The sequence below is a fragment of the Thunnus thynnus genome, chromosome 3 (genome assembly GCF_963924715.1).
Source record: "Thunnus thynnus chromosome 3, fThuThy2.1, whole genome shotgun sequence".
Lineage (NCBI taxonomy): Eukaryota > Metazoa > Chordata > Actinopteri > Scombriformes > Scombridae > Thunnus > Thunnus thynnus.
Genome location: NC_089519.1, coordinates 22,542,448 through 22,570,384, shown reverse-complemented (window position 1 = coordinate 22,570,384; position 27,937 = coordinate 22,542,448). Strand labels below are relative to the sequence as shown.

The 27,937-nt window shown below is 43.1% G+C and overlaps 1 protein-coding gene across 1 annotated transcript; it reads right to left on the bottom strand.

Moving 5' to 3' along the window:
* Positions 1-260: 260 nt before the first annotated feature.
* Positions 261-27,281, bottom strand: mxd4 (MAX dimerization protein 4). Its single transcript, XM_067584804.1, has 6 exons — positions 26,995-27,281; positions 26,251-26,350; positions 22,783-22,812; positions 8,676-8,790; positions 6,729-6,891; positions 261-5,592 (listed from the first exon to the last, which is right to left on the bottom strand). Exons 1-6 carry the CDS (start codon positions 27,056-27,058, stop codon positions 5,432-5,434), a joined length of 633 nt encoding a protein of 210 aa, XP_067440905.1. The 5' UTR covers positions 27,059-27,281; the 3' UTR covers positions 261-5,431.
* Positions 27,282-27,937: the final 656 nt, after the last annotated feature.

Genomic DNA, 27,937 nt, shown 5'->3' with positions numbered 1-27,937 from the left:
TTCATCAGTTAACTTTTCTCCTTTCTAACAGTGACAGAAGATGAACTCTGCCCTTTAAAAACTGAACAATTTTCCAGACTGCAGATCGCAGTTTCACAGCTGCACAAACCCAACAGGAAGTCACGAAACATTTGAACATCTTTATCTGCATATTCCTAATGATTTGTTCAGTTGAATGTTATCACGTAGCTCTATGGTACTTCCCTCCACATTGAGCGGGATGTCGTAATTCTTCTTACAGACAATAATGAGACTTCAGAGACTTTATGTATAAAACATTTTAATTATATTACAATGAGAGAATACACACAATACCTTCAAGTGTTTGCTAAAATGTAGCCAGCACCAGGTACTCGTGTACACGCGCTCGCACACACAAAACAAAACCAAAAAAAAAAAAAAAAGGAACTTATATAACATCTTCTGAATGTATATTACACATCCGCTAAAAAGGAACATATTCACAGGTCTCTAGCACAGAACTCTCCCTACTCTGCACAGTATGTCAGCCCAAACAAACTCTCCACCATCCTCTTCTCAACGAAACCCCAGCCAGCTCGACCTCGCTACGGCCTCTAGGTTCTTGCGGGTACTAAAGGTGAACCCTAACATTAGTAGGACACCTGACGTAGAGTCAGAGTGTCGCTCGATACATGAAGATTGAAAATAAGGAGAAAAGACATGAAGGCTGACGTCCAGAAAAGGGGGGGCTGCTGATCTAAAGCCTACAAGTAGTTAAAGCTATCTGGAATTAAATAGAGGAATTCTTACTAATCAATCGACATGGAAGGTTTAAAAGTGACTATTTATTTGGCAGGAATAATATTTCATGGAAGTCATCGTGTCGGGTTTTTAAAAGCACTGTTGCACAGCGGGCTCGGGGAGAGGAAGGTGTCTTCAGCGTTTCTCAATTCATCTGTGTGCACAGACGTTTCTGCCTTGACCCCGCTCTCTGTGCACACTGTTCTTGGTCTGTGCCTATTTCATTCCAACACCCACCCACCCTCACTCTCTCTCTCTCTCTCTCTCTGTGCGTCTCTGCCTGCTGACTTCCCCAAACATCACGCTGTGCTTTTGTGTTCTTAGAAAACCCACACACTGAAGTAAATCTCTGTGCAACAGCAACATGAAAGCAAATATCAAAACCTTGTCTGCACTTGCTCTGAAGTCAATTTTAAAAAACTGAGGTCCCTCAACTCTCTGATGACTCTTAAATTACACTTTGATGTTAAAAGGAGTTCAATAGAGCTCATTCAACTTCTTGAGATAAATGTTTTTACCTTTTTTTTTTTGCAGCGAAGAAGAAAAAAGCGGTAAAATCTCGTGTTGCCTCTCCAAGGGGTTAATAATAAGAGCGACTGATTCAACAGTCTTAATTAACAGGTACAGTCTCTGCTTCTTCTTCTTTTTTTTTTTTTTTTTTAAAGAAAATAACTTTTTCCAAGGCACATCATTAAAAGAATTTCCATAACAACTATCCATCCAGCATTCAAACAAAATGTTACCACGTCCAGTCAGTGAGTGTGTGCTATGTTCATTTTTCAATGACGCCACTGAAAAATTATAATCTCATATCTGGCCCTCGACTCATCCCATCCACTCCATCTTTATCTTACTGGGAGGTTCTGTGCAAGAGAATAATCTTATGCCATTAACATGGTTTACTTACTCAGTTGTTCATTTGACCAACAAACTGAAAAAGGACATTTTTGCTACAAACAGTCATGTACAAATCCTTGACATGAATGTAAACTCTGGATGACAAAAAAAAAAACAGCTTTTTCAAAAGAAAAAAAAAAAAAAAACACATTTTTTTTTTAATCTCTAGTTCAATTTTTTTTGCCCTCCTGCAGTGTTTGGAGAGAGAGAGTGCAGATAGGAGGTAAAAAATTCATCAAAACAAAAAAAAAAAAAAAAAAAAAAGTCAAAAAAGAGTTGGTCACCAATAAATGCACCACAGAGTCAAAAGCAAAACCACCTGTTTGTCTTAAAAACCCTGCCCGCCCACCCTCCCCCTCAGAAAGCACAAGATGGTAATATTGCTGTGTCTCAAGAGGTCCCCTGATCAACGGGTAACACTATGTCGGGACGGACCACCGGGAGAACGGAGGATAACACCTTAAGCTGCCATCGATTGAATTATTCTTTTATCGCTCCTCTCCCAGTGACTCCCACTGAACAAACATATAGTCGACATACAATAATAGTAAAATGACAAAAAAAAAAAAAAAAAAACACGCTTCAAGCCCACAAGTTTTGAACCCCATTGGTGACCATTCGGGGTGACTGGAAGCTGCCATGGGAGTTCACCAGTGTGTGGTTTTAACATTTTTCCGTGACAGATGCTGCACTGGCAGACGGGCGGGCGTCAAGAGGGTGGGGAGTGCCTGGACAGGGTGTACAACAACAGCGGCTCCTCAGTAGAGACCTAAGGGGCTTTTTTTTTTTGTTTGTTTTTTTCTCCTTATATTTTCAATGAGGTCTTCTCTTCACGTGCCCTTTGCTCATGGAAGTGTTGACTGTTTTGGCATGGTTAAGGGTTGAAAAGCTTTCAACCCCGCCGGATGAGAAGAAGAAGAAGAAGAAGAAGAAGAAGAAGAAGAAGAAGAGGGAGGATGAGATTTAAGAAGAGGGGAGGGGAGTGCGTTGGAGGGGTGACGACCTGAGTAGGGACCGAGGGTGAGGAGGTGGGAAGAGGAGGTGGGAGGGAGGGAGGTCGAAGGCTCACCAAGGCACAGAACGACAGCAGGAGAGTCACCCAAGGGAGAGGGGCCAGTGTATCAGCTCCCCTGCCCCCACTCTCCCATCAACAAGCCTGGCCTCCTGTCTGTCTCTCATATATATATATATATATATAGATAGATATACTCACTCTTTTTTGTCTTTTCATTACAAGAGAACATTTAGGAAAATATAATACAAAATTTAATACAAGAAATATAGACTAGACTGGCTAATATCACTTTTTGCGACAAGTAGCTTCTTTTGTATGCAAGTTTTTTTGTTTTGAGTCTTTTGTAGTTTTTTTTTCTTTTTGTTTGGTCAGACCTGCCATGGTGGACTGGCCCCTTTTTTTTTTTGTGAAGTGTTGGGATGCCAAGCTCTAAAGACTGCCAGAGGACTGAGGCCTTGTGATTATTAAATGGTCAGAGAGCGACAGAAGCGCCTCCTCCGTCAATAGTGACTATTGTGCATAACGTTACAGACAAGTTGGAGAGGGAAATTTCAGCAGTGCTCAGAAGCTCCAGAAAAAGCTAACGCAGAGAAAATAAGATCATTAGTCTTGTTAATTACTACCGAATGTGATTAGTTTTTCTAAAGTTAACTAAAATGAACGCCTCTACAGAGAACAAATCATTAGAGCTGGCCCTTTTTTTATATATATATATATACTGTATATATATATTTTTCCACATTTACAACTTTGACTTGTAATCAGGAAAAAAAACAAAAAAAAAACATCCACACACACATGAATACTGCGTGAAAAAGTAACAGAGCTATAGAGAAATGCAAATTCTGGATCGATGGACTCGTGAGCAAAGAGAACGAACCACTAGTGAAAAAGAAAAAGGAGGATTGCTCCTTTTCTTGCAGGTCCGCTCTCTGTAGCTGCACACTTGCCATCTACAGGGTAAAAAGGTCAAGGAAAAAGTCTCCCGCAATACCTTATGGTCCACCAGAATCGTTTTTAAAACACTCAGAGGAAGCACCCTCCTCTCGTATTTATTGCTACATCAATTCGCTACTGAGAAGGAAACACAAGATTTGAATCAATCTTTAAGGAATAGAGTTAATGTTGTGAGGCAACTCTTGTTTTCATTTGACATAGTAGTCCATCCACACCATAGGGTGGTATAGTGTAGTGGTCAGTAGTGTGGAGTAGTGGTTAGGCAACCCAACCAAAGGGAGACATGAGGGTTTGGACAGTAACTGTACATCTATATACATTCTTTCTTCTCTGCTACGGCTCTGTCACTTTTTCAGTTTGTCTTTGGCCCAAAAAGTCGGCCACATTTGGTAAACAAGATCTGACTACAAACAGAAGATTAAGATTACACATTTGCAGAGGTACTGCTATGCTTTGACACCATCCTGAAAAGTGAAAAATGAAAGGGAAAAAACGTGTTGATTCAGGTTCTTGCTGAGAGTTAGATGAGAAGATCGATACCACACTCATGCCTGTCTGTTTGATATGAAGCTGGAGGCGGTTAGCTTAGCTTAGCATAAAGACTGGAAACAGTTGGAAACAGCTAGCTGGGCTCTGTCCAAATAAAAAAAAACTGCATAACAACACCTCTCACTTGTTTATTTTGTCAATATAAAAAAAACCAAACAAAAATCAGCAAGTTACAGTTTCTTGATGGGGGTTATGTGGAAGTCACTGCTCCCTGCCAAACAACTCCTCATAAAACCGCAATTTTACATTTTGTTTTTTTTTTATAGATTAAACAAATGAGACACAACACTTTCGACTTTTGAAGTGCTGGTAAGTATTTTTTCATCTTTAGACAGAACCATGCTAGCTGGTTCCCCCCCTATTTCCAAACTTTATGCTAAGCTAGACTAAACATTTCTTTGCTCCAGCTTAATATTGGCTGGACAGATATCAGAATGGTATCAATCTTCTCATCAAGCTCTCTGTAAGAAGGTCAATCAAGTGTATTTCCCCAAAAATGTCAAACTATTCCTTTAAGCTTTCACCATGTTTCGACAGTCGAACTTTTCAGAGAATGTTCAGGGCATCTGCTAAAGCTACTTCTGTGAATCGTACTTGTGTGAAGGGAAGTTACTGTGTGATGTAAATACATTTTGAGGTCCCGGTGTTGCATGTATTGCAGAACAAACAGAAGTGTTTGTGTATTATTGCCACATGGAGATGACATGGAGCTTATATGTTGTTTTTGACCTCTCTTTAACTCACTGGCTTGGTCTTTCTCTCTTGCACACACACACACACACACACACACACACACACACACACACACACACACACAAACAAACATTTACAAAATCCTGATTAACAAGTCAAAGCTGTCCACCACACCACAGAAGTCCCCGACATGAACCACAAATTCTACTCTGCTCTCTCTGAGCCTGCAGCAAAACACTAGGTAGGGGTTGTGAGGGCAGTGGGAGGGCAGTGGGAGGGCAGGGCGTGTCAGGAGGGGCAGGTTCAGGCAGGATACAGTAGGGTGAGGTAGGGTCAGTGGTATATAGGAAGGAGGAGGAGGAGGAGGAGGGAGGTCAGGAAGGCTTGAGTGGCATTTTAGCCCCACGGCTTCCTGGAGAGCCGGAGCCAGGATAGGAGGAACAGGTTCAGGGTGTACCGCCTTTGTGGACTGGTCTGATGTAGGTAGTGGGCGGCGCTGGAGAAGGAAAGCATGGGTGAGGGAGCTGGATCAGGCTGGGAGATGGAGGGCCGCTGCGTCTAACAGTGGTGCGGCTGCAGTCTGTGGGAATGTGTGGCTGAGTAGCTGGTGTCGCTGGAGCTGCTCTGGAGGCTGTAGTGGTCCTCCTCCTCGCCGTCGCTGATGCTGTCCACACTGTCCGCCTCGCCGGGCGTGAACTCCATACCCTCGATGTCCACCTCTGCACACACACACACACACACACACACACACACAAACAAAAAAAAGAAAACAACACAAGGTTATTTTCAGCACTGTTTGAAAGCAGAGCAGAAGAGAGGAAACTGTTTATTTCCACCCACCAAGTGTGGGCATGTTTATTAGGGATCCTGCTGCGCCTGTGGATTAAACCTGGATTTAGGCGGCCATTAACTCTGAACAAGCAGGCAGATCTTTGTACTCCTGCAGCTAATCCTCATCCATTGATAAACAACTGCATTTGTGTTTACCTCATTCAGGGTCAGTAAACACACGGCAACAGTCTGAACTAAGCATTGGAGGGGAGTTCGTGACACTGGTGAGCAGCAGATGCACCTCAAGCCTCAATAAACTGGATGGAGTTTCAGGACGCTGGTATTCAGATAAAAGCAGTGTTAGTGGGCAGAGATAACATGCCCGACCTTATTATTTATGTCTACAGATGAAAATGCCAAATCTACAAGCAGTACTGCACCAGTATGCAACAGCTTGACATTTCCCACCATCGGTAGCTAAGGAGGAAAGCCAGATTTCTTTATCTGGAGTCTGAGGTGTTAACCTTTTGACTGGGGGCATCACCTGCAAACAAGGCATGAGCTAATCATGGAGCTGGCTTTTCACTTGGATCACAGTGTGGCTCAGAGTTTATCAGTGGACAGCGAGAGGAATGCAAACAGCCAAGCAGCTAACACTGACTTTACATGTGGACAAAAGCACTACCAGTGTTGCATTGTAGCGGTTATTTGCAAACAGATATAGCTTCAGGACATACAGTGTGCATGTCAAGACTAGTGTAGTGTAGTTTGGCCATTATTGATTTGCATCAAATGTGGAGGTGATGCAAATTTGATTTACATTAATGTCACAGTTACATAAAGTCGTGACCATAACAATGGTCAGAGCTGTATCTGAATACCTCTAGAATTGATCTAGATGTAAATGTTGAGTTTATGTTTTACAGAATATGGTACACACATCATATGAACTCCAGAGAGTCCTATTCAGACGAGCCGTGATTATTTGAAATGTAATATATTGCGGTTAAAACTGTCCAGATTGGAGACAAATGAGGTTCTATTAACGGGTCGATCCTTGTTTTAGCGCAGCTGGTCGGCGTACCTTGCTCGGAGTCGGTGGAGATGGTGGAGCCCATGCTGTCAGTGCGGATGCGCTCCACGGATCCTGACACAGAGAGCTGCTCCAGGCGGCGTTTGAGGTAGCGGTGCTCTCTCTGCAGCTGCTCCTTCACGTTTAAAGCCTTCCTGTCCTGCTCCTCCAGCTTCTGCAGAAGACACACAGAAATGCCCCCCCAAAAAAATCAGTGTGTTTGCTGGACCCAAACAGCTCAAACTGCATACTCTTAATACTTTTTTTGTTTGTTTGTTTCATACCATTGAAATGTACACATCCATCCGAAAGGTCACGGTGAGAAATGTCTTTATGTTTCTATATCTACTTTCGCATTTGCTCACATTATTTTTTTTGCACTACCTTCCAACAGGAATCCAACAACCTTTCATCAAGGGAACACAAAAGAAGTTAAGAAAAAAAAAATCCTACTGTGACCTTTCAGGGGCTCTGTAGAAAAGTCACACAGCATATAATTTAAGTATTTCTCCACCATTTGACATTCACATTCAAAAGACGCGTCACTGCTGCACACCAAATATGTCTGTTGTTCTTTTCTTTCCTACTACAGTGATTAATTCTGTAATTCTTGTTTTAGGATACTGTCACCTTTGCCTAAATTCGGATTCATATCATAGCTTTAGATGCTGTTGCTGACGTTATTACATAAAACCACGAAAGCTTATGAAACCAGTTTTGTTTTATGTCATCTCCTGCCGACCGAGCCTCTGCCAAAGTTTCAAAAGAGAGTATTTAACAATAACAAAATTTCAAAATGTAATGGGGAAGTGGCCATATGACTGTGTGAGGGTTTGTAGGTTAGAAAGTAAAAATAAACCTAAAACTCTTGTAAAAGTTTGACTCAACATGGGTTTGGATTTTATGCACTTATTGGTATGTGAAAGTTCTCTGTGGTGAATCAAAGTGACGTCTACCGATACACGTCGTTGCCCACCCTGTGATACGGGAACACGAGAGAGAGACGACACGGTGACGAGAATGTCTGCAGCAGAGGCCCTTCTGAGCAGAGACAACATGCACGATAAACAGGAAGTGAAGGGTTAAAAACTGCCTGGATTTTCCACCGACCACACTGTGACTGCTGTTGCAGCTTGTAAACAGCGAGATCTGTTCCCATATGTGCAGCTCATCTTCTACAAATTAAGAATCCAAAAATGTTCTGCAAGTGCTGATGTTTGAAGTTTTATAAGCTCTTCTGTGTCACTGGTCCTCTTGCTGATGCATGTTTTTTTTTTGTTTTTTTTAAAAAGTGTCTTACACGTCCTATTGTCTGTGTGTGTGTGTGTGAGCTGCAACAGGAGGGGGCCTTAAACAAACTTCCAATTATCTCCTTTCACATATCTGAAGATCAGCCACCAAATGTGCTGCTTGTTCCACTCTGCTGAATCATTTGTTTAGAGGTTTCAGTCTTGGGGAGATTTTATTTCTGTCAGATCCTGAACTGCTCTGATTGAAAGATTAGAAAACGACATACCACTTAAAGAAAGCTAAAAGGAAAAAGTGTAATTTACCAAAGCCTAAGGTGACGTCTTCAAATCGCTTGTTTTGTCTGGTAAACAGTTCAAAACCTCGAGATATTTAATTTACGATGAGGAGAGCAACTATTCCTCGTACTTAACAAGTCGGAACCGAGCGGTCTAACACCACCCACGGCCGTTAGATGCTGGCTCCAAGAGAAGAGGAGATAGCGCCGACCGCAGGAATTTCAAACGGCTCTAATGTAAACCAAAGGGTAACTGTGTCGCTACGTCCATCTTTATATACAGTCTACGGTTGCAAATGTTTGGCTTTTTTTTTTTTTTTGCTCGATAAACATCTAACAATTAAAGCAATTATCCAAATTGTTGTGAATACAGTACGTGTCTGGCATTCTGTGTGAGGCTGTGTGTGTGTGTTCGTGTGTGTTTTTTTTAGTACCTTGATGTGCATCTTGGCCCTTTTCAGCAGGCTCAGTGTGGTGTGTCTCGTGCTGTCTGGACCCAAAGGCACCAGCTTCTTCAACTGCTCCAAGTACAGCCGTAGTTTGGCACGTCTGTAAACACACAGGACACAGGGTGAGTCAGCAAGCATCCACCGGCAGAAGACAGAGAGAGACGACACCTACACAAACAAACTGAAAAGAGCTTATCTACATGTCCCTGAAGGACAGAGACAAATCATACTCTTTCTTTGTATACTGTGAGTTTTATGTCATACTTCAGGGAGAATGGTGACTAAATACTACATGATCAGGGTTGGTTTCAGTTCTGATTTTTGGACTTGACCGTGAAAGACAAAGGACTGAGGAGTCTTGCTGTTTTCAAGCGCTAAAAGCTTGCAGAGGCTCCAGCAAACCACTTTCAGATTCCTGTGTTAAACTGAGAATAGCTACGCCCGTTGATGACATCCGACCAGAAATTCAACCAACCAATCAGCCCAAAGCCAGAGTTCATGTGTGCACCCCAACGTTTATGTCTTTCCTCATCAACAAGAGCTTTTCATACTGTACACCCACATGTGACACACATTAAACTGACTTTTTCTGTTCACACGATATCCCTCTATCCTTTTTTTTTTTTTTTTATTTTTTTTTTAGCTTGTGGTTTTCTTTGTTTGACTCACAAAAACGTGCTTTCGATGCACGAAACCACCTGCACGAGATACATTTGCAGAACCGTAGAATGACACACTGACCTCCTCGCTGTCCGTGATGGACTGACTGACGGACAAAATGGCAACGCGGTTGTGCCCTGCTAAAGGGAGACTCCTTAAAGCCACGGTCTCCGGGAGCAAAAGATCATTATTGAGCAAAATGACAGCTATGAGAGGTTTCTCATCTGTTCTGGTCACTGTTGGCTGAACTCAAGATGCAAACCGTGGCCCCAGAAAACCCTGCATCCTTGCCAAAAGCCCTACAGGCCAACAACCCCGGATCCACGAGTAAACAGCTCGCTGGATGCAGCATGTGGATATTCAATTCAGTGACAGTGACGACAAAGCAAAGTTAATCTCTGCGCGGACACGGACTGACTGTGCGGATATTGTATATTATGTCAAAGGACTGCCTTTTATTCACAACATTTTTATCAGTAGATTACCTCCCCTCTCTGTCCTTGGTCCATTCAGATTTGCTCATAAAGGCCTTTCAAGCCTCCATTAGTCAAGCTAGTGCATGAACCATTTCTTTGTTCTGAGCTAGCCTTCCCCCCTTTTCTCCCGTTCCTTTGGCTAACTCCAGCAGAACGGTAAACAAACTCCAACAATGTGAGGTCTCCGCTGGCCATTGCTGCAACTACAATAAACCTAATCAGAGAAATGAAGCTTTCTGGGGCCGACTGCAGAGCTGAGCACACAGGAGACCACAGCTAGAGCACAAGAATACACACTCTTTACATATGCACACACACACACACACACACACACACACACACACACACACACACACACACACACACACACACACACACACACAGAGTTTTCCCTGTTTCTTTTTCAGGAAGGGCGTCGCCTATGTTTTTCACATAGAGTAAGACCCTCTCAGTAGCCCCGTCTGTTTCATTTAGAGGTCAGCCAGAGACGGCCAGTGGGCAACAAGAGGGTCTCGGGGACTTAACATAATAATCCAAAGTCTTAAATGATAATTGCGTTTTTAATTTTTAGGGATTTGATTGTAGCTTTTTATAAAAATGCACTGGATTTTTAGATTATGCCCTTCAAAACCATCTCTACCTCTCTACAGGTGCACACAAGCGTTCCCAAAAAAAAAAAAGGGCGTGTGAAAGTGCTCCAGTTCTTTTATTTCCTCTTCTCCCAGGGGGTGCTTCCACCTCCCCCCACCCCCCCACCCCATCCGCTGAACCCCTCCACCCCACTGCTCCACCCTGCCAACACCAACACACCCTCGTCCCACTGGAAAACAAGTGTCTTCTGAGGACAGGGGTGGGGGCCCACCTCCAACCTGCCCCAGTCACGGCCACATGAAGCACTTGGACTCAAGCCAGGGGAAGCAGGCAGGAAGGAGCTGGGGGTCTGCAGCGGGGGGGGTGGGGGAGAGGGATGTTTTTTTGGAAGGGAGTGGGGTCCGAGCAAGTGGATGACTTTCTCTTGGGTTGAAAAAAGGGCTCTTTGAGTGCAGTGTGCTCAGCTGCACTAGGCAGCGCTCCACACACATCATCCAAAGGGTAACTTGAGCCAATGGGCAACCATCTTGCACCCCCCCCCCCCCCCCCCCCCCCCGACTCTCCCTCTCTTCTAATGAAAAACAAAAACAAGGCGTTCCCCTTGACTGCCCAACCCCCCCCCCACCCCCCCCCCTCCAAGAAACCTCTGGTGTTTTTATGGACTTATTCATCACAGGCCCCACCTGTACGCTCACCACATATTTTACCTGGCATGCAAAGGGTAGAAATGTGCACAGATGCGCTTTCACCATCACTGTTCCACATAAAAATAAAATGAATGTCTGCCCTGTTTGGTATTCAAGCTGTCAGATATAACTTCTAAATCAAAAGCAGACATCGAGCCACTCAACGACCGTGTTAGACACTGTGTGGTGACCTGGAGACAAACCGTACACGCGTTTTCTAGAGTTGCACAAAACGAAAGTCTTTCTGGGACAATGATAAGAATCATAAAATATATAATGGGATATAAATGTCATTCCCTGCAGTTGTTCTGTGATGTATTTTGGGAACACTGAGGGCTCGTGGCCAGCAGAAAAGCTGATTATTTACATGAATCAAGATGCAAAACAAGGAATCTAATCGCTTAAACACGGTAACATTAGTGTACAAAAGCAATCTTTCCATAAGGTCCATTTAGTAGCTGCTCTGGAGCTTTTGATCCTATCACATGATCCTCATCAACAGATGGAGTTTGCCCGGTTGTCATGGAATTGTGGATGTTCGAATTTCCATTTTCTAATGAGTTCAAGGTTCTTGTTTTCCATGTTGGCTTTAAAAGTTTGAAATGACTGACAGCTCCAGAACTTCTACTAAATGGACCTTGTGGTGAAATTGTGTTATCGACAACTGTGTCCAGAGTCCAAGACTGAACTTTCGATTTCAATAGAACAACTAGATATGAGAGTGTATACATATCTTGATCTTGTTACCCTGATATCTAATCATTTTGAATACATTTGTTAATTCTTTTCTATTGGGGTCACATGTTATCAGTTTCACATGTATGACTCAAACTGAATTAACGTATTAAAAAAGAACTATTTGCATCCTCAGTGGCACATTTTACTTCCTACATCCCAGCTGTAGTTTTGGCTTCATGTCAAACGTGCTCATTCTTTTAATTTTGATAACAATCCACTAAGTATTTCTGTCTCGTGGGCTGCAACAGGTCTGGGCAGAGTCTCTTTGCACTACATGTGTCTTTCTTCTATCTGTCCTTATTGTGTTTCTGCGTCATCTTTCTGATGCATATCAGTGGGACAGGACCTGGTTAAACCTGGCAGTGTGTCCCTGACAGCTCCCTCCCAGCAGCACGTGTTCCCCCGCCGCGAGACACACTCGCTATTTTTCTTCAAGAGCGCACAGACGATTTGGAGCGGAGCAGGACCCTCCCTCCCTCACGTCTGTTATTCCTGAGCCAAGCCCTGGTCACGCAATGTTTATCAGATTGACTCAAACAGCCATGCAAAGTGTGGCACCAGATGAATGTTGTGTCCATGGAGGAGAGAAGACAGTTTGCACCGACTGGTCCACACGGTTCTGAATCACATCAAATTTTCCAATTTGTCTGGCTTTGAAAATAGGACGGTCTTTGATATTCCGCTCATGAATAGTGTCACAGTGAGAGAGTAGTTGCGGTGGTGTCACATAAGGGTTTGCAGTGCAAGCAGATTTCTGGTTTGTTTGTGTCAAACATTGTGCAAAAAGTCAAGGTTTCATGCACGGCGCACACAATACTCACAGGCTGTTTTCAATATTCAAATGATCTCATTTTAAAGCAAACTTCTAAAGAGTAGTTAAAAGCTAATTTCCTGCATTATTATGGCAGCATTTTCACACTGCAAAGTTTTTTGTGGAAACTGCAAAGCTGCAAAAAAAACGAAATGCCCTGCAATTTTTCTGCATTTGAGGGTTCAATAGTAAATCTGCAATTTGATTTGCATGGAGTCATGTCTGCAGGGAAATGACCACCTGACCGTTCTCACGTGCAGAGTACCACGGGATGATTTGTGTCTGATCTCTGGCCTTCCCTCCCCCCTCCTCTTCCCTCTCCATCAGGGGCTCGGTGCCAAAACAAAGCGAAGGGGGAAAAAAAGGAACTTTTGCTCAGAAAGCTGCACACTGCTGAAACTAGAACAAGCTATTTAAACTGCTGACTTATGCTCCAAGGTTACTGAGTACACACCAGGCCTTTCTCACAGATCTGCTCACACTTTGGGCCTTGGAGGGAGAACAACCGTGAAATATCTTGTTTTGCTGCTTAAATCAAAGGCAAGCTGTGTGTCTGTGGCCGCCTGTGTATGTCTGACTGATGCATACTGAAAGATATTTACATACGCCGCACCAGAGGATGAACACGATCGGTTTCACAGTGTCCACACACACTCATGATGGTTTGTCCTGGAGACGACAGCGTGCCCCCGGACTGTCCAGCGCTGTGGGATCGGGGATCTATCGGCACACAAAGCGCTGCAGGGCCTGAGAAGGCGAGCCAGTGCAAACAACGGGCCTTCACCCCTCACTCACTGCACTGTTTAATGAGCTCGCTGCAGCCCAGCGCATTCCTCCACCCATACGCACAGGACCGAGTGGCTCGCCTGGCTCGGAGCCAAACCCGCTAAACTAAGGTCAAAGGTCATCAGAAACACCACTGCAATGTTTCCTCTCACTGCTAGAGTTGACTCGGTTAGTCCCTGTTGGGTTTAAATAAAAGAAAATGCGATACCGTTCCTCTGGTGTTGTTTTGACTTGAGCCCACAAGACATCAACATCTACATTTAGGATGCACTAGTCGGCTAGTCGGCTCATATTGAATGTTTATTGAATAATTTAATATCAAACTTGGTTGTGTCATTTGAAGTCTCTAAAAAAAGGGGCATCCGGTCTGTGTTTTTAAAGAACTAAGTAATAATCACAAAGTTATTTGGGAAAACTGCAAAATCACTAAAAAAGAAGTCTGACAGAGGCAAAGAGCACAAACAGCCAGATGATCAAACAGGTTTTAAAACCCATATTTGAAGAAGAAAAAGTAGGCAAACAGTAAAATTATGACTTGGACTGTCAGTTGTAAAGATCTATCACAATTTAATGATTCAAATTTAACCGACCTCGGTGTACTTCTTCTATTTCGTGCATTGCGCACACAGGTAGACAACTTTTGGTTTCACCTTAAAAAGAAGTGGTTAACTAATCTAATAATCTGTCTGACCTTGTTTACAACTTGTCTGATTGTGTGACTGCACATGTCAAACTTTGCTGTAGCATGGTTGCCATGTTCCCAGATCTCAGCAAATACCAGAACTATCTAACTTTGACTAACTGAGTTTCTTACTATCCCTTAAAAAACTTTTGTGGCAAAATTCTTAATTCCAAGCATCATTTTTTTTTTCTTATCTTTTGAGCAGTATACAAAAAAATATTCCAAAACTTTTCCAAAGTTTTCAAAACCTTCCTGCATCTGGTCCTGTGTTTACGGCGTGTCTCTTTATGTGGAGTGAAAGTGGGGGCTGCGTCGCGTGAGTGTGGATCACCGCGGTGCGGTGGTGGAATTTGGGGTTGCCATTGGAGTGACTCCACATCTGGCTGGCAGGTTCCTGGGGAGTACGATGCAGATGGAGGGAGGGAGGGAGGCTCGAGGTGGTGAGGGACCCTACCCAGGGGCCAGCCGACAAACACACACACACACACATACACACACACACACACTGGATCTCTCAGCAGCCCCTCATCAGTCTCCCTGTCACCCTCTAGCCCTGCCCTGAACATGTTTACATTTAACAGAGATCTGATGCGCCGCCTCTGAAAAACAAGAGGGTAGAAAAATAAGACGGCGCTGAGGCAGCTCATGTGAAACTGGCAGAGTGGTTTGCCACGCTGCCCACGCCAGCGAGACAAAAAGAGACACACACACACACACACACATAAACAGTGAGACGAAGGGAGACACGAGAGTCTTTTATCATGCAGTCATCTGGGACGAGCTGTATTTGTTTTCTGTCGTCGAGGATGCCGCACCCACCCACTGTGTGCAGTGACAACTGCGAGGCGAGACAGACGGATACAAGTCCCCCATAAACACATTCTCCTGACGGCAGGAACATTGAGCTCGCTCTCACATGACTCTGCTCTGACACGCAAGCAGCAAACAGAAACTTGAATACTCCAAAACAGCAGTGCACACAGAGGGAGGGGCCTAATTACTTCACTTACTCGTAGAATTACACCAAAGAAAAGGCCCTGCATACTTTTCTGGTGATTAAACAACAGGAAACTGAAGAATTAGGCAGTTTGTTGTTCACTCGTCGTAGTAGTATTTCTACAAAGCAAACTGGAATTTCCACTGGGCGTGCTTGGGAATGCCTTCTAATTAGATTCATTTGATTTTTTTTGTGTGTGTGTGTGTGTGTGTGTGTGTAGTGAAACAATCCCCTGTGCGAATGTGGATCATTACAAATTCCCTTCCTCAGCACCGGCAGCTTACACTGGTGTTAACAGAAAAACAGATGTCAAATAGAATTTAAAGAGGAGAGCGTGTGAGCAAACAGATAGAGGGGGGAAGCTAAAGAAAAGGTTTCCCTGTGCATCTCTGAATCATCTCAACACAATGTCAAATGACAGACCTGGACATTAATTGCCTTCCGCTGCGTGCGTTTGAAAAGTACATGTGCAAATGTTGGACTAGACTAGCAGAGACAAGTTCAGCGAGCTCAATAAACACATTCCCCCTGACACGGAGGGCTCTGGTTTTATAAGGAATCCTTGTCAATGATTAACACGCAGGACTCCAGTGGCATGAGAGGAGATCTCAGCTTCCATGTTGACTGTAAAAGTTGTTGTTTACTTTGGAGGGGAGGGTTTTAGAACAGCGGGGCGGGGTCCATCCTGGGGGTCTGGAGCCACTTATAGGGGTCGTAAGATAAATCTGAGGAGTCCAGAGATGATAACATAACAAAATTATGCTTATTTTTTTTTTCAGCCTTTCCTCAATATTTTGCTTTTTCCCTGTCAATTGCAGGATGTTTATACCTCATCGAGATGTTTTTTTAAATAAAAACCAAAGGGAAAAAGCAGTCTTTAGTTGACCGAGTCACCACCTGTAGGATCCTGCAACCGGTGACAAGCAGTTATTTTAGCCAAAACGGTTGAGAACTACTGTTCGGAATAAAGGAGAGACAAAAATAGATTGATTTATGACAGAATGCCTGCAGCTCTAAACCAATCTATCAATGCATAATCAAAGAAATATTTGCTTGTTTGCCAAAAAAAACAGGCGTCGCTGAATGAGCATGAAGCTGCGGAGCATTCTAGTAATACTCGGTCTGCTAGTTTTGTGACCCCCATCCACCCACACACTCTCCCCCTGAAACTGCCTCTGTTACTTAACTCTGCATTCCAGCATATGTGTGCATACTCTGCTGACCTGAATTTCAGGCTGCCTGCTCGACACACAGAGCAGCCACGTCCTACGTTGCCTCCAGTCCCTCCCTTCGGCAACGCTCAAGAATGTCTTTGCCTCCTCCTCCTTCTCCCTCTCCTCCTAAGAAGAGTCTATCCGCAGTCGTGCAGACCTACACGACACACCCACTTTACTACATTACACGCCCGATTTATTACATGACACCCCCCCCAAATGTTGTCACTGTAACAGCCTGCTACATGACACACACACCCCTAACCCTAATCCTAACCCTAATCCTAACCCTAACCCTAACCCTAACCCTAATCCTAACCCTAACCCTAATCCTAACCCTAACCCTAACCCTAATCCTAACCCTAACCCTAATCCTAACCCTAATCCTAACCCTAACCCTAACCCTAACCCTAACCCTAACCCTAATCCTAACCCTAACCCTAACCCTAACCCTAATCCTAACCCTAATCCTAATCCTAATCCTAACCATCTCCCTGCTCTTGCCTAAACCTATCCAAGTGTGTGTGTCATGTAGTAAAGTGGATGTGTCCTTTTAATTGTTTTTCCTTGCTCTTGCCCCAAACCTACGCCTGCACCTATAAGGCGATATAATATATATCGGGTGACAACAAAAAAATGTCTATCGTTTCATGTTATGCTCTATCGTTTATTTCGTTGTGTCGCAAATTTTTAGGCCGATATTTTTTGTCACTCAGACGACGTTTTGTGTTCTTCCGCCCGGCGCAGATGCAGGCAGGAAATTTGCATGAAAGCAACACAAACAAACATGGAGGAGAGTGAACGCGACACAGAATTCCAAACAGGAGAAGGCGAGCGAGGATCAGCCGAGACAAAACGAGGGGCTAGTACCTAAAAGAGGGGCTATTTCTGTCACATGCATGTGGTTTGGGTATCAAAAGTCTGACATGGACAGAAAACCGTACTTTGCAAATTATGCCACAGATTTCTTCACTGAATTTACAGAAAATGTGTTATATCGCGATATGTATCGTTATCTGGATATGAAATGACCTATATCGGGATATGGGATTTTGGTGATATGGCGCAGCCCTACCTGCACCTTGTTAAAGTGCATCCTACACTGTTGTTTTTATGAGCATCAGCTGCTTTGCGGCAGTCGACCAAGTTTACTGACACAGAAACGTGGTGTACCCTGCAGCGGCGACACCTGAGAGGGAGCAGTTACGTTCTCACCTAAATGTAGGTCTACAGCGGTCGCGTTCACATGCTCAAATGTCTCAGTGAGTGTACAAAAAAAAGCCCAAAAAACATCATCTGCAGCACAGGCCTTATGCAAACAGCTACTCTGTGACCACGGCCGGGCTTGACCTGAGTGAACCGGAGAGCTTCTCAGCACCCGGTGACCTTACGGCAGAGAAATTCCACATGTGACCTCGTCTGCTTGACCTCCAGCTGTAGCCTGTTTCTTATTCTTTGTCCACATAAAGACTCTGCTTTTTCAACACTGCATTTATAACCCAGACTGTCCCGAGGCTACATCCACAGACTTTAGTAAATGTGTAAGTATTTGGACGAATCCAGTGCATCCGAAGGCTGGGCAATATGACAAAATATATCAGGAGATGACAGAATATGTAAACCATCACAGATTATACAGGTTACATATCCCTTTAATATCTCCGGTTGTATTACTCCACTGCAGGCAATGTTGCTAACCAACAAGCAGGACTACTATGACTACAAAAAGTCGACTACTACCACTTGATTTTTCAAGTATTTAATTCACAAACACAGATATTCCCATCTAGATATTTTGTCTACAAACGATTGCTTAATTGACTTTCCAGAAAAATCACTTCATCACAAAATGCATACATTTAAAGCTGAAGCAACTAGTCTATTAATTGATTAGCGAAAACTTAATAAGCAACTAGTTTGATCATCTATAAATTGTTTAAGTCACTTTTAAAGCACCTTTGGCTCTGGGAAATTTTGAACATTTGGACCTCTGACGCTATTTTACGGCCTTTTATAGACCAACAAAGAAATTAAGTAAGTAAGTGGTAATGAAAATAATCATTTTATATCGCAATATAAATTTACATTGTCACTGATAGAAGATTTATCTAGATCTATATCAGCCTGATGTCAACTGTAACATGAGGTCAACCTGGTTGAATGTATTCAAATTGCGACATGTGCCTTAATGACTCCACCAATGCTAAGTACATAATTCATTGCTCTGGTTTATCATCTGCCCACGCAAGCCTAATGAGTCCAGGTCACCACACACTCGTGAGGAATGTATCTGACAGTGTGACATTTGAGGAAGTTAAGTACAAAAGCCACGTGCAAACATGTGAGCCACATAAATGCCACACCATAACCAAAACAACATTGAATACGGAAAGTTGCCTCTCTTTTGTTGATGAAGCTGCCTGTAAGAGCTGGGGAAAAAATAGATTTTTAAAATCAAGTCGTGGACATTAAATGACCTCAATCTTAACTGCGATCATGATCGTTGTGCGGTTTACAAGCCACATTAAAATGCAGATTAGCAGGATTAACAGGCCCATCAAAGCCCGACGCCCTCCACATAAACTCACTGTCACAAAAGAAGATTTATACCTCAAAAGAAGAGAAACGGGCACAAATGAGTTTTGGCAGGAAGACCGGTAAAGAGTGATAAAGGCCCTCTGTGAGAAGGGAGAGCGGCTCTCCTCCTTACTGCCTCAGGTTTCTGCTGACTCAGACACTTTTAGGGGGCGAAATGGAGCGCCAGAATGAGGAGAGGGAGGGAGGGAGGGGAGGGGAGGGGGAAAAAAGATAACAGAAAAAACAGATGTGGTCTCTGGAGAGAGAGGGAGACAAAGAGTAGAAGGCAGGGAGGTGAAGTAACAGGGCAGTGGACGGCTCTCCCTCCCATCCAATAACTCAAAAAGCTCAGCGAGGTGCCCGGCCCAGCCTATAGACACACACACACACACACACATACACATAGGCCAGCTTCACTCGAGGGGAAAGAGCTCCTTAAAGTCAAATAAGTCATTTATCACAGCTGGGAGTGGAAGACACTGGGAGAGTAAATTTAATTAGAGAGACGATTAGACCGTGACAAACTGAGTGCCGGCTTCTGTGTTCATAAAGTGCGTGTAAGTTTAGAGTTCAGTTCAACAGGTGTTGCTGCACATTGTCTGCAGCAGGTTATACTGTATGTTTTCAGAGAACCGTACTTGTGGGAAGACCAGTTCAACCTCTGAGCATCACTCTGTCTGTGTCATCTCAGAATTGAAACCGAGAGAATCTGACCTGCCATGGGTGGTGTCTGTGTCTGAAGAGTTAAATATAGAGCTGTAAATCCTTTTTTTCAATTGAGGGAAGCAGAACAAACAGATACTCTGCTTTACACGACCGGACTCTGATTTCCCGTAAACAGGTGATACATGGGAAAACAAAACGTCTGAAGTTTCGCAACGTCTTGGTGTTGCTAGAAAAGGAAACTTGTGGCGCAGATGAGTCGTCATAGGCGTGATCAAGAGCGGTTGAAGTCAGAAATGTGGAAGGAAGCAATGCCAGAGGAGACCAACCACACAGTAGCATTTGGTTTCACAGAAACGTCAAGCTGATGCTCTACAGCTCTGGCCTGTGCCAGTAATGCAATGACAGGAAAAAAAAAAAAAAAGTAGCAGAGTCACCCTCAAGATGGTCTTTACAGAGCTGTCATGGCTGCACTCGGGCTGCAGCAGATAAGCAGGTTGCGTCACGACAGACGACCCTGTGAGACGCTGCTGGCACCCACCCACTCTGATAACGGGACACAAATATATGCAGGGTGCCTTCTGAACAGCGGCCAAGACAGCCGTCAGTTTCATAAGAGATACCTAGCATGCATAAGATCACTACGCATTGCCAGAGAGTCTGATGTCCACAGAAACATATCAGAAAGCTGTCACATTAGACACTGACACTGCCTTAAATTTGACTTTCAAGACTATTTACTTATTTTTATTTATTACTATCTTTGATCAGATAGTTCCTGATTTAAATTCCTGATAACAAATAAATAAATTTACCACCTTTAGCTATTTTTAGGCAAAGTTCATGAACTCCAGCTTTGTTTTTAGACAACATTTATCATTTGATAATTTTGGCTTCTTTTGTTAAATGAAAAAATGTATTTTTCAAAATAAAGTATCCAAAAAAATGCACAATTTTGGCATTCAAACTGAACAGATATAAAAACTCGCAAGATAACACTACTAAACAACTATTTGACTACTCGCAATAAATCTAATGCCTTCCAGCATTTAAACCAGACATTCATCAGTCACCTAGTCTACCTCGTGAACATACAGTACAAGGATGGCTTTGTTGTACCAGCGTGAGCCAAACACACCGACACATGACCAAACAAAGACAGTGAGTCAGGCCTGAAACAACAGCAGCACCTCCCTGGAGTGGCGTCCGAGGGCGTGATGGAGGTCTGGCTTTAGGAAACCATACTGGGACTGGCGCAGATTAAACTCTGAGCCGATGATCTGAACTGGTCATACAGTCATTGAACTGGTTGAACAGGACAGCTGAAGGCTTGTGGTTTTCTCATGAATCGACAGCAGACAGCCAGAGATCAAGCAGGGACGCTGAAAATGATTCATTTCTATATGAGTTTTTTTATCAGTGAGACTCCCACTAATCATATCTTTTTCTATATCTTTTATCTATAAAATGTGAAAAACAAGTGAAAAATGTTCATCACAACATACCGCAAGCCCACGATGATCGCTTGGTTTGTCCAACCAACAGTCTAAACCACAAAGACATTCAATTCACAACAATATAAAACAGAGAAATACAGCAAACCCTCACGTTTGAGAACCTGGAACCAGTAAATGATAGGTGCTTCACACCTTCATACCCTGTAAAATAATTGTTCCAAAGAATGAAGTTTTAACACCTGCACGTTGGTGTAATGACCATGTAATTTGAGGCCGCAGGTCCAGACAGGGATTGAATCAGGATGCATTCTGTTCCTAATGATACCTCGTCACGCAAAACAGTCACGGATTAAAAAAAAAGGAAAAAAAAAAAGCGGGAAAGTACTTTTAAATACAGAATAATGCGTTACTTGTCAACAAGGATGGTGTAGTGTGACTTACAGAGCGTTTCAACATAATTTCCTCTCTTTAAACCCTTACATCATCACCAAAACATTAGTGAATAAGTAAAATAACTCATGTTTTCATGTTCATGATTTTTTAGAAACATGTGGCCGTAGTGATGACAAGGGAAGTGAGTAAACTGATTTTGGAACTCTTTACTGGCACTTGTGTTTCTCATTTTGACTGGACAACACTTCTTTTCTAGCTAACCACACCCCGTCATCGGACATGAGGTAACCGTGGTGTTTCAACACCTGCAGCGTAATCAGCCGGGGCCTTCTCTGTCTGTCAGGTCAGAGAGGAATATGTCCTTACATGTTTTCACGCCGCTCTACACACATCCATTACTCACTCCCAGACATGTGACTGGCAAACCCTAATCCCTCGACGTGGGTGACAGTGTGTCACGCACATGCAGCCAAACACACCCATTTCTGCCTCTGCTTACATGCTGAAAGTCACATCAGCTGTTTCTTAAATCCTCTCGGGCAGGCGTTTGTTTTTTATATATATGCAGCAGTTCGGGGGGGGGGGGGGGGGTGACATTGAGGCTGCAAAAAGCAATTATAAAACTGTTTTACAACTTCCACTGAACATTCTTCTCCAAAGAATCTAGGCTTTGTTGTATCAAAGAAGAAATTTTGCTTCCTGACCAGAGATCCCTGATCTGTGAAGTCACGTCCCCTGTTGGTGAAGTCAAAACAAAGCAAAAGCAGACATCTGTGTCTTCAGTGAGCGAGGATATCACATCACCACGAGCCGAGCGCTGTACTCCGCAGGGAGGAGGAGAAGAAGAAGAAGAAAAAAAAAAAAAAACTGTTTGTGAGCTAGAGTGAGATGCGTGCCGGGAGGAGAGAGAGGAATCGTTTCTATATGAGTCTGTGGGTTTCTCAGTTTTGGAGAAATGACAGGCGAGGGGCCAGATTCGCCACGCCTCTGTTCACAGTGTCAGTCTGGGCGAGATTATCGCATTACTGACAAGATTCTCTCTCCATACAAGGTAACAAGTTTCATCCGTGAAATAGAGACAGATCTAATCAACATGAAGGTGCTCTTTGAAATCAGCCTATTATCCGTTTTCAGACACGAGGAATTAATCGATTAAATCTCTGCCTCTTTGAAGATGACCTCTGATCCGATCTGCAACTCTGGTTACTTTTGAATGAGGTGAAAATATTTCACCTCTTTTACCTGTAGCCGGCCAATCTCTTCACTTTGTATGTTAGGAACTCAAGGGTGTGTGGGGCTAAAGACACACGAACAGATCAGACAAACATGATAGACAGGGGCGGGGTAAGATGTCACCTTACCTGTGTTTCTCCAGCTCATTGTGCGACGATCTGAAAAGGCAAACAGACAAAAGACAAGGGTGACTGTCGGGGCAGAGAGCGCTGAAATCAAAAACACTACACAGACTTCAAATGACATGACGTGAGAGTTGGGATCTAAATGCAAGACAGATGACAGCGAGAAGTGTGGAGCAAAATGCCAAATAACAGTAGAACATTTGGAAAATAATGCTGCTTTTTCTTTTATTTCTGCCTCCAGGTGGCTCTGGGGTTTTTTTAAATGTTAGAATGGCTGTACTGTTAAATTTCACCGATTATAATACTCAAAAACAGGCCTTGTGTGTTGCATAGTCATGCTGATTTGCAGTGGAACTAAAGGCACAAACAAGCAATGTAAAGGCGTGTTTACACATTCTGGTAATAGTCGGTCTAATTCTGAAAATCTTTTTCCATCTCTGTGTGACATCTGTCAAAGTGCGTGCAGCAGAGGGCAAAAAATGGCCCTGAGAGAGAGAGAGCGAGAGAGAGAGAAAGAGAAAGAGTATCTGTGACTCCCCCCCCTCCCCCTCCTCCTCCTCTCCACCCTCTCCCACACACATACAAACAGCATGCATACACTGCTGTTGTTGCTGCACGCTGGCTGAACAGCAGTGTGGACATGGATAAAAACACACTCAGACGTCTGGAGGCCTAGACGCTGCAGAATTCCTCAGCGTGTGGGCTATTCCGAGGAGAGCCCTATTATGATGTGCAGCCGGGAGCAGCGAGGGCACTGCAGTCCATCTGAAACAGGCCCTCTGTTCATGAGACCGTCATGGATACCGCGGCAATAAAAACAAAAACAGCGACAACAAAGGGCCAGACTGACAACAAGCCTTTTCAGATTTTCCGCTGTTCGAGAGCCCTTGTGCTTGTGAAGCAGTGGTTCCCACAGCTGTGCCGAGGAGGCCGAGGCGCCTGGAAGACGACGCTGCTCGCTGCACCAAAAAAAAGGGGTTACAGTTGCTCGCGCAACTGGGATAAAGTGGCACAAAATCACTCCAGAAGCAGCAGGATGGTTGCACCGCTCCTGATAACCTGATCCGAACCTGGCAACTCCTTTTTTTCAAAAAGGGCCGACAAAGGGCTTTACTCCATCATGGAGGAAGTGAAGCTATTCAAACCTGCACAAATTGGGGAAACGTCCCAGTCAAAGCAAAGGGCATGACCAGGAAATCATATAGTACTGTAGAGGAAGGGAACGCTCACGGACCTGTAATAACAGCAGGTTAACACACACACCTTTACATGATATGTAAAAGAATGGTGTGTCATGCAAAGGACTTTGTGTCATAAACTCAGCACTGGTGATCAAAGGCCTGTAAATTAGTCTTATATCAGCTTTTTATGGGATGTAAAACTGCCTGAGCTCATCCCCAAAGCACCCTGGGTATATTTTCCCACATTCACACGGTGGATTTCAGGGTAGCAAAAGAAGTCGAGCTACTTCTTCTCATCTGAGTTATTTATATTAATTTCAGGCATGAAGCCTGGCGAGCTGGTGTTTGTCACAGTGCGTATGTGTTTGTCTGTTTGAGAAACCACACCCACACACTTGCAAATAATTGTGTCAGGCCATCAGACACTGTATCGGAGGAATGTAAAAGCGGCTGGGATCTCGTTTGAGTAGACACCACACAAAACTACACGCCTTAAAAAGGGATTGTGACAGTGCAATTATGACAGAGACACCACATGATGATGTACGCGCAGTGACGTAACTCTTACACTCACTGCTCAGGAAATCGGGCCTCGATGTGCTTCCCTGAACTAATATTAGCCAACAGGAAATTTGATCTTTTCATCAGGTTTTGATGCACTAGTGTTATTCGGATCAACGCCAGGCAGATCCATTTAGGAAGTTCATAGACAACAACCAACTACAACCAACCCTGCAATTATTTGCATGTTGTGTGAATGTAAAAATCCCCAAACTGGAATCATATGACGTCAAAGGGGATTCCTGATTAGGGCGTGTCCCAAAACGATTCAATCATTTTAAACACAGTGGGCCAATTCTGTGTCATTGACGACCCACCTGCTCAACAGGCCTTTAATTTCAAGAATTTTTGTATTAAATATTAACCTACTGACATTTAAATGACCTTTAACCAGCAATCCAGCTATTCCATGAAGAGAGAAAGCGACAGAGCACAACAGAACCGAAAGCGAAACTTCAATTTATTTACTTAAGTTATCTTAGTCCGTGTAAGTACAGTCAGGTGTTACGCAGTATTTGGTGACCCATCAGATTCTGTGACCTACCCTGATAATCTTACCTTAACCTTAACCATCACCTCCCTCCTCATCGCTAAACCTAAACCAACCTAACCGACACCGCGGGTCACAGAATCCGATGGCTCAACAAATACAGTCTCAGTGTCTAGTTGCAGACAGCATGAATGGGGTCAAATGTGCATTAATGAGAGTTTCAGGATTAGAGAATGAAAAACAATCAATATTCTGATCAGAAGCTTCAATCTGCTATGTGTCAACCGTCATGAACTCTGTGTGTGTGTGTGTGTGTCTGTGAGTGTGTGAGAGAGAGAGAGAGAGAGAGAGAGGGCGAGAAAGTGGGCTGACATGGGACATTTACTTTCATTTAACCTCTTAACCACAAAAAAGGCTTTTCAAAGCTTTGCACAGGTGAAAGCATGATAGCCGTGTGAGACTGCGTGCGGATATGAAAGATTATGTGCATGTTTTTTGTCGGCATGGGAAAGGTTTGGTGTGTGGGTGTGTGTGTGTGTGCGTGTGTGTGTGTGTGACATACATATAGACAGATAGACATATGTAAATATACATGTACTTACCATATTCTACTTACTGCCAACATCTCATGTTGTTGTTTTTTTGTTTGTTTGATTTTAAGCTGTTATTTATAGACTAACAGCTGACTAATCTCTTAATTTTACTATCAGTAGATTAACACTTGCATTGCATTTGTTTTGTCTTTCATTGTTAAAGCCACATTGAAATTGCACCAATACTAACTTGATTACTTATACATGTATTATTTTATTTCATTCATCTATTTCATTATCTGTTTTATTCTATTATACTATATTATATTGTCATACTAACATTGTTGCTCACATTACTTTTGTTAATTCCATAACTTTGTCTATCATAATCATAATTGTGCTTTGGCAACTACATGTCAAATGTCATGCCAATAAAGCCTATTGACTTGAATTGAGATTGTATTGAGTGGGAGCAGCTGAGTTGACAGTGTACGCGTGGCAGTGTTTATTGGAGGGACCAAAACACAGAGAGCCCAGCCCCGGCAGCAAAAAGATGGCATGAAAACAGCTCCCTTCCACTATGTGTGTGCACGCTGTATATATACATATACATATACATATATATATGTATATATACTTATGTATATATACATATATGCTATGCGTTGACACAAGGAAATAAAAAGAAGCAAGCATTCATATTTACCTATTGTTCTGAGTTTTTCTGGAGATTGGCGAGGCTTTCGTTTTCTTCCTGGAGAAGTCGCTACTGTACGGTAATACAGACGCATAACCGTGTTCTGCCTCTATTGAGAAAGACAACAAGACAACATGCATGTTCATTTACTGAGGTTCCTGCAAGCAAAACAAAACAATATAAGCTGTCACAGTCATTTGGGGAGGAGGGAGGGAGGGTGGAGGGGGAATGGTGAAACATGGAATAGCTATAGAGGAACAAAACGTGATCGATAATCATTATAATCGCTTCCAATACATCCATATAGACTTCAGCTAGGGCTATATTTTACACAATTTATGCTACATGGCCATATATGAGTATGTGTCATTATGATACAGCCTCATATTCTCAATGTCACTCTTGTTTACTCATTTCCCTACAATGAATAGAAAACAAATACCGCATTCTGAGTATATATACGAGCTGGCCTGTGTTAGAAATAATGCAAACACAACTCATGAATACATGACACACCTTAAAACATACGTTACAGCTTTTTTTTCTAGCATACAGGCTACCGGGTCCAGTTTGCACCCATCGTTTGTCCCATTGTCTCCAAAGTGACATCATACCTGCACTATGGCACTGCCAGTAAAAAACTTCACACATGAGAGAATATTAAACACAGCTGCCAATCTAAAATATCTCCATTGTCGTTATGAATATTAGGGTAGAAATCTCCTGTCAACTTGTCAGTTTAGCTTGAAATACCTCTGTCTCTTCTTTCCAAGTACTCTGCAGCCTCCAGCAGAATTAAAAGAGAATTAAGTTCCATCTTGATGTTGTCTTGTTATAAAAATAGAAACAATCTATTTACACAAATGTACAAGTCATAAAATAATGGAATGGTAATCTAAAAAAAAAAAAAAAACTACTTCAGAGCGATGTATGTGCGCTGCTATATTCACTTCTGAGTCTTGATGACTCCAAACTACACTATCAACAGCACCTAACTAAAACTCAAGGGACGTGACTGATTGCACATCCGTCCAACCAGAAACGCTAGAGGCCGTTATATGGTAACCAATGAACAGGCTAAAATCTGTGAGCTGCGATTCGATTGGCTTGACAGTGCATAAGTCATCAGGGACATGCCCTAGCAACAGCCTGTGAGGCCCACCCCCTCCGTAGCTGATTGGTTTGGTACGCAGACAAGCAGCCTGTGATTGGCTGTAAGATATTTTGGGCGTGTCTCATAGTTGTACTTGGGCTGTTATGCTGTTTGCCAAATTTGATAACTTCTCAAAAAGTATGCTTTTGGGTTTGGACCGTGAAGTAAAGTACATTCAACGTTCATACAGTCAATAAGGTTGTTTTAGATATGTCAGCTATTTCTCATCAGTGTCTGTGAGTGACTCACAGGGCCCATATCGTCCTCATTTCCTGCCCAAGTCATTCTGAAAGTCTTATATGAGGCTACAGAAATTAGTTTATGAGCGCCAAGGTATAAAAAAAAATGACCTAGCCTACGTTGTTATTTGCATGACGTTGAGGAACACGTGAAAAACGTGAGGTTGCAGGATACATATGTCTCTGAACAAGTATAAATACTTACAGCCGCAGGTGGGAGAAAGTCATTTTGCAAGTCACAAATAAGTTTCTTGTATAGGCCCCAAAGTCTCAAGTCAATACCAACAAGTTATAAGTGAAAACA

Excerpts from the sequence above, each read along its gene's own strand:
- mxd4 (XM_067584804.1), bottom strand. The coding sequence starts at position 27,058 with ATGGAACTTAATTCTCTTTTAATTCTGCTGGAGGCTGCAGAGTACTTG. Across the intron at positions 22,813-26,250 it reads AGAAAAACTCAGAACAATAG|ATCGTCGCACAATGAGCTGG; the intron begins GTAAATATGAAT and ends TTGCCTTTTCAG. Across the intron at positions 8,791-22,782 it reads AATGAGCTGGAGAAACACAG|ACGTGCCAAACTACGGCTGT; the intron begins GTAAGGTGACAT and ends GTGTGTTTACAG.